The sequence below is a fragment of the Palaemon carinicauda genome, chromosome 6, assembly GCF_036898095.1.
Source record: "Palaemon carinicauda isolate YSFRI2023 chromosome 6, ASM3689809v2, whole genome shotgun sequence".
In the NCBI taxonomy this organism is placed as follows: Eukaryota; Metazoa; Arthropoda; class Malacostraca; order Decapoda; family Palaemonidae; genus Palaemon; species Palaemon carinicauda.
In genome coordinates this window covers 168,030,225-168,044,234 of record NC_090730.1, presented here as the reverse complement: position 1 = coordinate 168,044,234, position 14,010 = coordinate 168,030,225, and the positions used below count along the sequence as shown (strand labels likewise).

At 39.8% G+C, this 14,010-nt stretch overlaps 1 protein-coding gene across 1 annotated transcript in view; it reads right to left on the bottom strand.

Annotated features, from left to right (window-relative positions):
• Positions 1 to 676: 676 nt before the first annotated feature.
• Positions 677 to 14,010, bottom strand: part of LOC137642807 (mitotic checkpoint serine/threonine-protein kinase BUB1-like) — a 90,244-nt gene continuing 76,910 nt past the window's right edge. Inside the window, 4 exon segments of the mRNA XM_068375681.1 lie at positions 677 to 1,348; positions 11,583 to 11,755; positions 13,039 to 13,312; positions 13,430 to 13,632. Coding sequence (XP_068231782.1) covers positions 1,171 to 1,348; positions 11,583 to 11,755; positions 13,039 to 13,312; positions 13,430 to 13,632 — 828 coding nt within the window. The 3' untranslated portion in view covers positions 677 to 1,170.

The following is a 14,010-nucleotide window of genomic DNA, read 5'->3' as shown; positions in this document are numbered from 1 at the left end:
CCTTCTTCAACACCAAGACAAACTTATGAGGCTTTGCCAAGATCTGGGGATCATGGTAAACCTCGAGAAGTCCGCCCTGCTTCCTACGCAGACTGGTATACCTATACCTGGAATAGCAAAATACTATTTTTAGTAAATTGGTTTTAGTTGTAAATTAAGTGAAGACAACAACTCTGTCACAGGCTCTTGTTGCTGGGCAGACTGTAACAGAAATGTGTATATGAAGCAGGCTCAAGGGGTCCGAGTCTCATTAGCTGACTGGATGGCCCAGGATTCCGGCCAGTGTCAAGTTTCCTTTTAGGACCTATGAAAAGATTGTAATTTTCTCTCTTGTGGTGGCTGTATGAACAGACCAGTTGAAATCCCAAAAGGAAACATCATCAGTACAATACTTGAGGAACATTGTCGTCATTAATAAGGGTGGAACAACAATGGGGAGGAAAGGAAGATTAAGGGTACCTAGAAATAACCAAACTAAGTATTTACCAAATAAGTTTTCTTTAAAACATAAAGAACATAAAGGTGACGGGAGAAACAGCCACTTGCCAAGATTAGGACTGATAGAGAATAATTGTCTGACATACTGCAGGTTAAGCAACTACACTATTACCATGTATTGTATATCCTGTGAGGAATCTGGTACTAAACAGGTTAGGTTTTAAATTAAAGAGTACAATTAAAGTAAGTAAATATTCTTACAAAACACTGCTATTACATGATAATTCACCATGAAATACACTTGAAAAGTTTTTTTGAAAACTTACTTCTTGCTGACTTTAAAATATCAAATAACTAAAAATTTTGATTCACTTATCAGTAGCTAATGAAAAAAGAAAAATTATTAAAAATTACAGTTTATTTTGGTACATAAAATAGTCTTGGTGTAGGAATATCAAGCACAGGTACTATGATAGAAATCCTCAGTTTGTTGAATCAAATACAGTACAGTAAGCTGATATCACAAGGTCTCTATATCTTAGGATATTAAAAACTTAAAGCTACCATACAATTAAAAAAAGGGAGTAAAGTATCATAAGGAAAAAAAAAGGATAGGTACACAAAGATGAAGATAGAAGGTCATCTACATAAATTGTTTCTTAAAAATAGCCTTGATACAAAAATAGTGTCCAACCTACCATTTAGGGAAACGATGTTAATCTATCTATCAAACTATTTTTTTTGGGTTAAAAGGCCTTTCAACCTTGTTACTTTGATTTTTATTTGTTTGTGCATTTCCAACTCTACAAACCTTTTAACAAAGGTTTCCTTCAATTGTTTCAAGGAATTTGGAGGTGGGGAATTAAGAAGTGTAGAAAACATAGGTTGCCAAAGGTTGCTCTTCCAGTATCTGAAAAAAAAAAAAAATAAAAACAGCCTTGTAAAGTAAATACAAATATACATATCATTAAATAACTTGTTTACTATTGCTTAGCATTTTGCTTAAATAACTCCCCTCATCTCTGGATAAACAGCCATTCAATGTCCGTGTTTGCTTATACAATATTCACACTAAAATTACCACAAATGGAAAAATTGGCAAAAGCTATTTTCAACACCCAAAAAATGGATAATTTTCAAGTGTTGGCCATTGTTTTTCCAATGAGCAAGAAGCTGAAAAATATCTTGGTTGCTCTGTCTTTCGATATTTGTACATTGAGTCACTTAAAAACTGTTGACCATTGAACGTGATGTAAATCTTCAAGTAATGAACAACTGAATCGGGACTCCATGAAAAAATAATTTTAACGTATGGTATTTGACTGTGATGTGACTGTAAACAAATCCTTTAAACATACAATATTCAAAACTTTTCAGTCCTAACAATATTAAGAAACGTCTACAGAGCCGTATGAATATTACCCAAGACACAGGTTGATAATGGAAATGATGCCAACAATAATGCTAAGGCACTGGGACTTCATATGATATCATCATAGATGAGAAGGAACAGATCTGATCAGAAAATGACTAGTATCCACTCAACACTATGACTGATATCTTTGATTGTCAATGTGATGGATAATGTTGGAGAACCAGAGGGGCTCAAAACAAACAATCTGATTTTCATCTATATTTGTGGGTGTGTTCACAGTGCCAACAACTATCTTATATGGAAAAACCATGCATCTAGCAAGAAATTCTCTTTGGAAAGAGACCAGTATACCAATCAATGGACAGTGAACTTTTCATTAACTAAAGTACTCTTTTGGTGGAAAAAAATGAATCTTTCTAAGAATCCAAGAGTAATGAAGGAATTCTTTTATTAGCAGTCAAGTAATCTACAAGTTGAACTTGAAATGCGAGAATTAAGGGAAACTAGTACAGTATAGCTAAAAGGCTGGCTATGTTTTATTGCCCTTGAGTAATACGTGTTTAGATTCTGTTAGCCCAGATGTATCGCATATGCAGGGGATGAGGGACTGGAAATTTACATTACAGACCTTGTAGAGAAAGATTTGCCTGGATAAAACAATTTTGAAATCAAAACATTTTTCTATTCTTACCTCTGAATAGAACTTCCTATGAATTGGAAGTGTCAACTAAACCACTTGAATAAAAAAAAAAAAAAGACAGTAAAAGTTTTTCCCATATGTCATCATGAGAAGCAAGTGGCGTAATCTTAATCCCAGAAAACATAGCTTCAGATAAAAGTCGTTGTGATAACTGAAGTTAAAATATCACCTTAAGGAAAGTGGGGGAGGAAGTAGATCTATTCGGGTAAATATGGACAGTCCAAATATCATGAATAATTCCCCGAATCTTACCTCTGAATTGATGAACACACTTTCTAGATAGAGAAAGAAGATACTGTACATAATAATGACGACATAAAAACATATATCATTCAAATTTAATGAATGCGTTATTTATTATATAAGCCACTGCAACCCTTATTCAAATACAGTAGAATACAAATCAGGACCTCACCATAAACTCTATTTCCATTCGAAAAAAAGCCCAAGCCACAATTTCGACAAACTAGTCCTAACCATTTCATTTCCAAATTCGTTGTAAAATGCATGTCAAAATCACAACTCAACAATCATGTAGTATCTCCCATTTCAAAAAAAATTAAATAAAAAATCATCAACCACCATATGAATTGGCATAAACTAAACAAATAGGTTCGTGGATTTTGACAAAATGAAAACTGAACAGCCTTTGGGAAGTTTGTGATTTAAAGACAAATTTAACTTTATAATTGGTAATATAGATATATACTTAAAACAATGCAGACAAAATAAAGAAAACAATTTATTATTTTTAAATCATCCATAGACTGACTAAATCTATAGAGGATTCATTGGCTAGATTCATCAAAGAATAGTCAGTTCCTTGTGATGCGTAGTGCCTATCTAACTAGGGCAAGTGACCCCTGGTGGTCCATACTAATTTTATTATTGGGCCAGGAGTATAAAGTCTTTGTTTTCATATAGAGTTCTTTAAATATTGATTAACAAATATAGCTGAATACATTTTCTTTCCACCGATATAAAATTTTATATTTAGTAAAACTTCAGTAAACTGAATAAGAGAAAAAATGTTAAAGGTGTTGAGAGGAGTAAAGTCGACTTGATTTTTTGCTGATACTAGACTTATAGGTTATTTACATATTGAGATCCGCAGGATACGCTCCCTTGCCTCCTATCTTTCTTTTTCTCTCTCCTACTGTACTGCTGTTCTCTATTAAACTATTATGAGAACTTTCTCTAAAGATAAATTCTTCAGAAATTAAGAGCTGTAGCCAGTGCTCTAATGAAATGTACTTCAACCTTTAAAACAGGATAATTTTTCCATAAAGTTAGAATGGAAAACTAGTACCTTTAACAAAAACAACACTATTTTTTACATCTGGCTGTAAGGGAAATGTTATTTTTATTACTAAAATAAATTTTTGAATATACTTACCCGATGATCATGTAGCTGTCAACTCTGTTGCCCAACAGAAATCTACGGTCGGGATACGCCAGCGATCGCTATACAGGTGGGGGTGTACACAACAGCGCCATCTGTGGTCAGGTACTCCAGTACTTCTTGTCAACAAGACCTCAATTTTCTCCTCGGTCCACTGGTTCTCTATGGGGAGGAAGGGCGGGTCATTTAAATCATGATCATCGGGTAAGTATATTCAAAAATTTATTTTAGTAATAAAAATAACATTTTTCAATATTAAACTTACCCGATGATCATGTAGCTGATTCACACCCAGGGTGGTGGGTGGAGACCAGTATACATGTTAACAAAGAAGCTAAGTATCCCGTATTTCATTTTTATTAGTTATTCAAAAATAACAATAAAAAATAAATAAGTAAGTACCTGGTAAGGAAGTCGACTTGAACCATTACTCTGCCTTTAATAAGTACGTCTTCCTTACTGAGCGTAGCGGTCCTCTTAGGATGCTGAACGACTCTTAGGTGGCTAAAGTATAAAGGGCTGCAACCCATACTAAAGGACCTCATCACAACCTTTAACCTCGGCGCTTCTCAAGAAAGAATTGACCACCCGCCAAATCAACAAGGATGTGGAAGGCTTCTTAGCCGACCGTACAACCCATAAAAAGTATTCAAGAGAAAGGTTAAAAAGGTTATGGGATTATGGGAATGTAGTGGCTGAGCCCCCACCTACTACTGCATTCGTTGCTACGAATGGTCCCAGGGTGTAGCAGTTCTCGTAAAGAGACTGGACATCTTTGAGATAGAATGATGCGAACACTGACTTGCTTCTCCAATAGGTTGCATCCATAACACTCTGCAGAGAACGGTTCTGTTTGAAGGCCACTGAAGTAGCCACAGCTCTCACTTCATGTGTCCTTACCTTCAGCAAAGCAAGGTCTTCTTCCTTCAGATGAGAATGTGCTTCCCTAATCAGAAGCCTGATTTAGTAAGAAACTGAGTTCTTAGACATTGGAAGAGAAGGCTTCTTGATAGCACACCAAAAGGCTTCTGATTGTCCTCGTAAAGGTTATGACCTTTTTAGATAGTAGCTAAGAGCTCTAACTGGGCAAAGTACTCTCTCCAGTTCGTTCCCCACCAAGTTGGACAGGCTTGGGATCTCGAACGACTTAGGCCAAGGACGTGAAGGAAGCTCGTTTTAGCAAAAAACCGAGCTGCAAGGAACATGTAGCCGTTTCAGATGTGAAAACTATGTTCCTGCTGAAGGCGTGGATCTCACTTACTCTTTTAGCTGTTGCCAAGCACACGAGGAAAAGAGTTTTTAATGTGAGGTCCTTAAAAGAGGCTGATTGGAGAGGTTCAAATCTTGATGACATAAGGAACCTTAGGACCACGTCTAGATTCCAGCCTGGAGTGGACAACCGACGTTCCTTTGAGGTCTCAAAAGACCTAAGGAGGTCCTGTAGATCTTTGTTGGTGGAAAGATCCAAGCCTCTGTGGCGGAAAATCGCTGCCAACATACTTCTGTAACCCTTGATCGTAGGAGCTGAAAGGGATCTTACGTTCCTTAGATGTAACAGGAAGTCAGCAATCTGGGTTACAGTGGTACTGGTTGAGGAAACTGCATTGGCCTTGTACCAGCTTCGGAAGACTTCCCATTTAGACTGATAGACTCTGAGAGAGGATGTCCTCCTTGCTCTGGCAATCGCTCTGGCTGCCTCCTTCGAAAAGCCTCTAGCTCTTGAGAGTCTTTCGATAGTCTGAAGGCAGTCAGACGAAGAGCGTGGAGGTTTGGGTGTACCTTCTTTACGTGAGGTTGACGTAGAAGGTCCACTCCTAGAGGAAGAGTCCTGGGAATGTCGACCAGCCATTGCAGTACCTCTATGAACCATTCTCTCGCGGGCCAGAGGGGAGCAACCAACGTCAGCCGTGTCCCTTTGCGAGAGGCGAACTTCTGAAGTACCCTGTTGACAATCTTGAACGGCGGGAATACATACAGGTCGAGATGGGACCAATCCAGCAGAAAAGCATCCACGTGAACTGCTGCTGGGTCTGGAATCGGAGAACAATACAACGGGAGCCTCTAGGTTATCGAGGTAGCGAACAGATCTATGGTTGGCTGACCCCACAGGGCCCAAAGTCTGCTGCAAACATTCTTGTGAAGGGTCCACTCTGTGGGGATGACCTGACCCTTCCGGCTGAGGCGATCTGCCATGACATTCATATCGCCCTGAATGAACCTCGTTACCAGCGTGAGCTTTCGATCTTTTGACCAGATGAGGAGGTCCCTTGCGATCTAGAACAACTTCCTCGAATGAGTCCCTCCCTGCTTGGAGATGTAAGCCAAGGCTGTGGTGTTGTCGGAGTCCACCTCCACCACCTTGTTAAGCTGGAGGGACTTGAAGTTTATCAAGGCCAGATGAACCGCCAACAGCTCCTTGCAATTGATGTGAAGTGTCCTTTGCTCCTGATTCCATGTTCCCAAGCATTCCTGTCCGTCCAAAGTCGCACCCCAGCCCGTGTCTGATGCGTCCGAGAAGAGACGGCGGTCGGGTTTCTGAACAGCCAAAGGTAGACCTTCCTTGAGAAGAAAGCTGTTCTTTCACCACGTTAGAGTAGACCTCATCTCTTCGGAAACAGGAACTGAGACCGTCTCTAGCGTCATGTCCTTTATCCAGTGAGCAGCTAGATGATACTGAAGGGGGCGGAGGTGGAGTCTCCCTAACTCGATGAACAGGGCCAGCGATGAAAGTGTCCCTGTTAGACTCATCCACTACCTGACTGAGCATCGGTTCCTTCTCAGCATGCTCTGGATGCATTCTAGGGCTTGGTAGATCCTTGGGGCCGACGGAAAAGCCCGAAAAGCTCGACTCTGAAGCTCCATACCCAGGTAGACAATGGTCTGGGATGGGACGAGCTGGGACTCCTCTAAATTGACCAGGAGGCCCAGTTCCTTGGTCAGATCCATAGTCCATCTGAGATTCTCCAGACAGCGACGACTTGTGGGAGCTCTTAAAAGCCAGTCGTCTGACGGAGCCGGACACAAGATCATGGTACTGCTGCACAGTCTGTGAACTGTCAACCATGGGGAAGCGAGGAAGTACAGCGACAACCCGAAACTGTCTAGACTGTCTGGGTAGTACAGACAACTCCTTATCGGGTTGCTGAGGTTGCCGCACTGCGTCACAACAAGTCACCTCTGCTGGTTGTTGAACGTCTTCCCAGTGACACACTGACTCCGTAAACAAAAATCCTCTAACAAGGACTAAGCTTGGACTGCATGTCTTGCAACAAAGCTCAAGGTCTATGGGAGCAGGTGTGGCAACAGACGGGGTTAGCGACTGAAGCGGAACCATTACCCTCCCTGGAAGCATGTTATGCTTAAATAAAAGTCCATAGGAGGCTAAGCAGCTTAAGGCTCCTCTCCAAATGACAGAGTCCTCAAGGGAATATCAGAAGGAGGGAGAATAGCACTTTCTCATCTACAGGAACCATATCCGAGAAAAGCTAAGTTCTCTCAGTGAGGGTTTCACTGGTGCAAAAGCAGCAGACCAGAAGGCAACGTTATGAAACTGCTTGACAGTCTTGTGAGTTGGCAACAACCAAAGATGTGTGATTGAGGAGCATGCGGTAAGGTATGCAGAGCATGCTGTAAGGTATGCAGAGCATGCTGTAAGGTATGCAGAGCATGCTGTAAGGAATGCAGAGCATGTTGTATGCTGTAAGGTATGCAGAGCATGCTGTAAGGTATGCAGAGCATGCTGTATGTAGAGCATGCTGTAAGGTATGCAGAGCATGTTGCATGGCATGCGGCTTATGCTGCATGGGATGAGGCTCATGCTGCATGGGATGAGGCTCATGCTGCATGGGATGAGGCTCATGCTGCATGGTATGAGGCTCATGCTGGGTTGAGGAGGATGCCGCATAGCATGAGGCTCCTGCCTCATGGGTTGAGGAGGATGCCGCATAGCATGAGGCTCCTGCCTCATGGGTTGAGGAGGTTGCCGCATAGCATGAGGCTCCTGCCTCATGGGTTGAGGAGGATGCCGCATAGCATGAGGCTCCTGCCTCATGGGTTGAGGAGGATGCCGCATTTGAGGAGGTTGCCGCATAGCATGAGGCTCCTGCCTCATGGGTTGAGAAGGATGCCGCATAGCATGAGGCTCCTCATAGCATGAGGCTCCTGCCTCATGGGTTGAGGAGGATGCTGCATAGCATGAGGCTCCTGCCTCATGGGTTGAGGAGGATGCCGCATAGCATGAGGCTCCTGCCTCATGGGTTGAGGAGGTTGCCGCATAGCATGAGGCTCCTGCTTCATGGGTTGAGGAGGATGCCGCAGAGCATGAGGCTCCTGCCTCATGGGTTGAGGAGGTTGCCGCATAGCATGAGGCTCTTCATAGTGCTGGAACCCGGCAACTCCCGATGCGGCAGCTCACGCATGAAAGCAGGAGGCGCAGCAAGAACATGCGTCTGGCAGGGTGGACTGCGCATCGGAGGTGGAGCTCTCACAGGTGGAGGGTGGGAGCAGGCAGCCGCAGTATCTGCTGAGCGCACAACCTCGGCGGGTTGTAGGTTAACAGGCTGCATTGTCAACCTTCCAGCATGATACTCCTGTATGAAGGAGCAAGCTGAGACTGTATATTCTGCAGCATGGACCACTAGGGTCTATGAAAGACAACAACAAACGGAGCTACTGTCCGTTGTGACTGAGGGTCTAAAACAGCTGGTGCGGCAACAGACGGAGTTACTGCCTGTTGCGGTACCACCTTGCCTCTCTGGGAGGTGTGCAGTTGTCGTACTGCAGCAAGTCCGAACTGACCCAGTGGCTACACCTTGGCCGTTGGACTTGCGCGGAAGGGACCGACTTGCACTTAAAAGCTGCAAGATTTGGTCCATGGTTTCTGCGAGAAACCTCTTCCGCAGACGAGGAATAAATGGGCTCTCTCGTCTTTGTGTGGGTGGGGTGATCACGTCTGCAACGTGAGTGGATACACCCGAAACCACGGAGGGAAACGTCTGTTCGTCGATCAAGGCCTGATGAACCCATAAGTCCTTCGACATTACTTCTCCCCTGGGCTTGGGAGCTTGTAAGAGGTCCCAGACTAGGCGAACAACTGGCACGAACAGACGAACCCTCGAACGCAACACTGTAACACTTTGCGCTTATCACTTTATCACTTTTGATTTTCTGTTTGCACTTATTTCACTGAACTCGAAACTTTAAGTGGTTTGTACCTGAAACACGCAATCCTATCCTTCATTAAAAGTTAGTAATTGCGAAAACAGTATTACAAAGTAACAGAAAAACATAATGAAAGATAAAGAATTCAGTGGCTGGAAAAGAGACTAAACACTAGATCAAATAAACTACGTTTAAAATCTCTCACCGCATAAAGACTGGGAACAAGAAAAACTCTAGAAACGTTTTACCTTCTTCCCCTAAAGAGACTAGGGAGAAGAGCAAAAACGATAACAACGTTACCCGCTTGAACGAAACGTTTATCCTCCTCTCTCTCCCTCCGTCTCTATCTCTCTCTCTCTCTCTCTCTTGACTTAGAACCTGAGAGAAGAGCCCAATTATATATCTCGTTAAAACATATTATTTGTTAAAGGAAAAAACTGAAAGATTTCCCAAATAAAAAGTTCCTTTATTAGAATTAAAACCATTTAAGCTAAGAAAGAATGAACAAAACGCTAGAATCGGTTTACTCTTACTGCAACGTGAAACCGTGAATACTCTCTCTCTATCGTAACGATAGAGCGCAAGTTGAACGTTCTGAACGTCAACAACTGCGGAGACAAAACAAAACGTTAGTTCAACTTTGAAAACAGTACGAGACTATCAAAGAAATTCTTTCAAAAACATTAAAATTAAAATAGCATAAAATCTTAACAGGAAAAACGAAATGACGGGCTCAATGTTAATTAACTTCGGTTCCAAGTAATGACCGCCTACTATTAGGAAAGGTCGCATATAAACAAACATAAAAATTAATTTTTATAAGTTTATAATAAAAGGAAGTTAATCGAAGAGGCCTATAAAAGGCGGAGAGATATAAAATAAATCTATAACTTTGTTAAGCAAAATTAAGAAAGAGAGTCTATACTCTCTTAGACACCAACACTTCCGTCTAAGGGAAGGGTCGGCCATTTAAAAGTGAAAGAGAGTTCATACTCTCTTCGTCACCATAATTAAATCAAATTAATTCCAAAAGCTAGCTAAGCTAATGATAAAGCTTCCTGAATAGCGAAAGCTAAACTCTAGAGCAAATACATCACCAAATCGTGAACAATAACTCCAGAATCAACAGCGTATCCAAGTAGGTCTAGCCGGTGGCACGACAGAGGAAAAATTGAGGTCTTGTTGACAAGAAGTACTGGAGTACCTGACCACAGATGGCGCTGTTGTGTACACCCCCACCTGTATAGCGATCGCTGGCGTATCCCGACCGTAGATTTCTGTCGGGCAACAGAGTTGACAGCTACATGATCATCGGGTAAGTTTAATATTGAAAAAAAGACTATCCCAACACTGTTAGGTTCAGTATTATATGCCTCCAATTACAGCATCCATCTTCAGAATCTTTTTCCATTATATTGGTAAAGACTGAAGAGTACAACTCCTATGAGGACCCTTCACTTTACTGTAAGGCCATTTTAGGCCCTTAAATTGAAGAAGTCTACTGATTATTTCTTTACTTTGACTAAAACCAACATTCTTAAATAAAGTTTGCATTTCATTATTTTTTTAGAAGACACTAATGCTCCTAAAAATAAGGTTATGACAGTCAACTCCATCACATCAATTTGTATCAAAGATCCATAAGCTAAACTAATCAAGAATCGTAACACAGCATTCAAACTCCATTGAACCCTTAAGTCCTTTCATGGGGACATTTTACTTAAACTCATCTTACCTTTTGTAATGTATAGCTGAATACAATTTCTTTCCACCGATATAACATTTTATATTTAGTAAAACTTCATTAAACTGAATAAGAGAAAAAATGTTAAAGGTGTTGAGAGGAGTAAAGTCGACTTGATTTTTGCGGATTCTAGACTTAAAGCCTCCTATCTTTCTTTTTCTCTCTCCTACTGTACTGCTGTCATAACAACATGATACTATCCATTATATTAAAAATAATGATAGTAAAATAGACAAACAAACAAATATGCACAATTACTTATCCCTAACATCTCCAAAGTATGTTGCTAACCACCTTACCATAAATATTTTACCAATAGTCCTCCTTAAATTTAATGTTTAATCAATATTTGATAATATAGCATGATAAATATACCGGGTAAATTGCATTTTAGTTATTATAAGATATTTATGTATGTATGTATGAATGTATATACACAGAATAACATCAAATAAAGCAGTTTCTATTCCACTGCAGAACAAAGGCCTCAGACACGTATTTATTCATGTCTAGGGTTTGGCCCTTTTTCGTCACTGTGCTAGCCACTGTGGATTGGTGATGGTGGGAGATTTACATCTGATCGCTCCAAATAAGTCAATCTAGTATGGGTGGCCCTGACTAGAACATATACACACACTCTTGAATAAAGGAAAATCATATGACAGCTGACCATTAAAAGCAAATTATTAAAGGATTCAGGTATAAAAAATAAGGGCAAAAAGAGTAACGACAAGTGCTTCCACAATAACAATCATTTTCTCACCTTTTCATGGTGCCTTGCTTTAGTTCCCACTTTCCATGTGAATTTTTCTGGACATCCATATATGAACCAAACAGGAAGCAATAGGCAATTGCAGCTACCCCATAATAGTCTGTCTCATAAGTCCAAGGCTTTCCTTCTCTCATTTCACAGCACGTAAAGCCTTCTGTTTTTACCTGGAAAAAGAAAAATAATGATAATTGACAATAAATAGAGCTCATCTAATGTTTGAATAAACTTTTCAATATTTCACACACCATTACTATCTAATAGAATGTTCATGGAAATCAATCCAAAGATTGACGATTTGTTCCACTGCCTAATTAGGTTCATGGAATCAAAGAAAATATATAGCATAAACAGGCATTAGTCCTTTACTATACGCTAATTTATTTGTGTAGAAAATATAGGATATTAAAAATCTAAAAATTCACAGATCCTGATACAGAAAAAGTCAAATCCAAGAGTCCTATAAAGGTGAGGGGGCAGGGGGGCATTTACTATACTGTACTACAATTTGCCTCAGGTCTTTCAAGATGAATCCTTTTTTGTAGCAAAACAAATGAGAAATAAGATGAGGATAGAGTAGAACAACACTGCAACTATTGAATAAATCAAATATAAATTCAAGCTGGGATTGCTTTTTTTTTTTTTTTCTAAAATGCATCATCCTTAATGAAGAGCAAGAATTGCAGAATGCAATGAACTGGGCATTAAATATAGAAAAATTAAACCTACTCCTGAGATAAGAAATTTTAATCTCAAATAGAGCTCCACACATTAGTAATTTCACCCATACTCCTTATAGTTCATAGTAGTTTGAAGTATGGTTATTTGCTGAATATCCCATGTAACCAATTCACAAAAAGCCGAGTAAACCTTAAAATTGGGTAAGGTGTGCTTTTGAGTTTTTGCTTTGATTTTCACACCTTACATTATTAATTCATATTCATATATGAAATATATATATATATATATATATATATATATATATATATATATATATATATATATATATATATATATTATATAAAATATACTTTGGACGGTGCAATCACCAAATGTAGCCATGTGGTACAACACTTCGCTCAACATTAGTTAGTTTGTAGATCATTTCAAGACATCTGCCTACGGTTCATTCACCTGAAAATTGGTAGCAACATATGCTGTGGTAAAAGAAAAAATGGTGTGGGTCTAACTACTTAACCCAAAAAGACTTGTCATGAAACCAGAGGACCGTATCCTGCTGGAAAAACTCGTTACCATGAAAACATCCTTCTGGTAACATTCCCTCAAAAAGGGGGAAAGTTTTATGGTTAAACAATATCCATATCTAAACACACATACATACATGCATACAATATATATATATATATATATATATATATATATATATATATATATATATATATATATATATAATACAGTATTCAACAACTAAAATAAAAATGAAAATTACCTTTTCTGTAAATGTTGATCCTTCTGGCAAGAGTTGCATATCAATACTTCTCCCAAAGTCTATAAGTTTCAAAGAGGAAGGAGATGTTTCAAAGATTTCCTCAGGTGTGCTTGCTAGATAATTTATCTCTGGCATATTTCTGATCAGGAAATTATCTGGCTTGATATCTGCATGGATTATTTTACAGCTGTGAACGGCTTCAACAATAGACATTACTTCGATCATGAAGAGAATCACCAAGTCTTCTGGTATAGTCTGTCCTGCAAGCTTGTACCTGTTAAGAAAATAGGAAAATTAATACTGTATATGTACACAATTCAGGATATCTACAAACAATAATTACATTTATCATAACATGACAAAATGAAAAATAAATTGTATTAATACTGACCGATTAACTACCTCTAACAAAGTGCCATACTTGTGATATTCATTGACTAGTATGGAACCATTAGAAAAGAAATATCCACGATTGATTCTCATCACTGAATCCAACATATTTGTCTCATAATGCTGGGCTTTCAATCTACTTCGCAGTTCATGACAAATATAAAATTCCCATGGCCAAGATGGCTTCTGAAGCTTCAATATCATCTGCAAAATGGAATCACGAATTTAAAATCAATGATACATACATACATATACCAAGGCACTTCCCCCAATTTTGGGGGGTAGCCGACATCAACAAATGAAACAAAAACAAAAAGGGGACCTCTACTCTCTACGTTCCTCCAGCCTAACAAGGGACTCAACCGAGTTCAGCTGGTACTGCTAGGGTGCCACAGCCCACCCTCCCACATTATCCACCACAGATGAAGCTTCATAATGCTGAATCCCCTACTGCTGCTACCTCCGCGGTCATCTAAGGCATCGGAGGAAGCAGCAGGGCCTACCGGAACTGCGTCAAAATCGCTCGCCATTCATTCCTATTTCTAGCACGCTCTCTTGCCTCTCTCACATCTATCCTCCTAT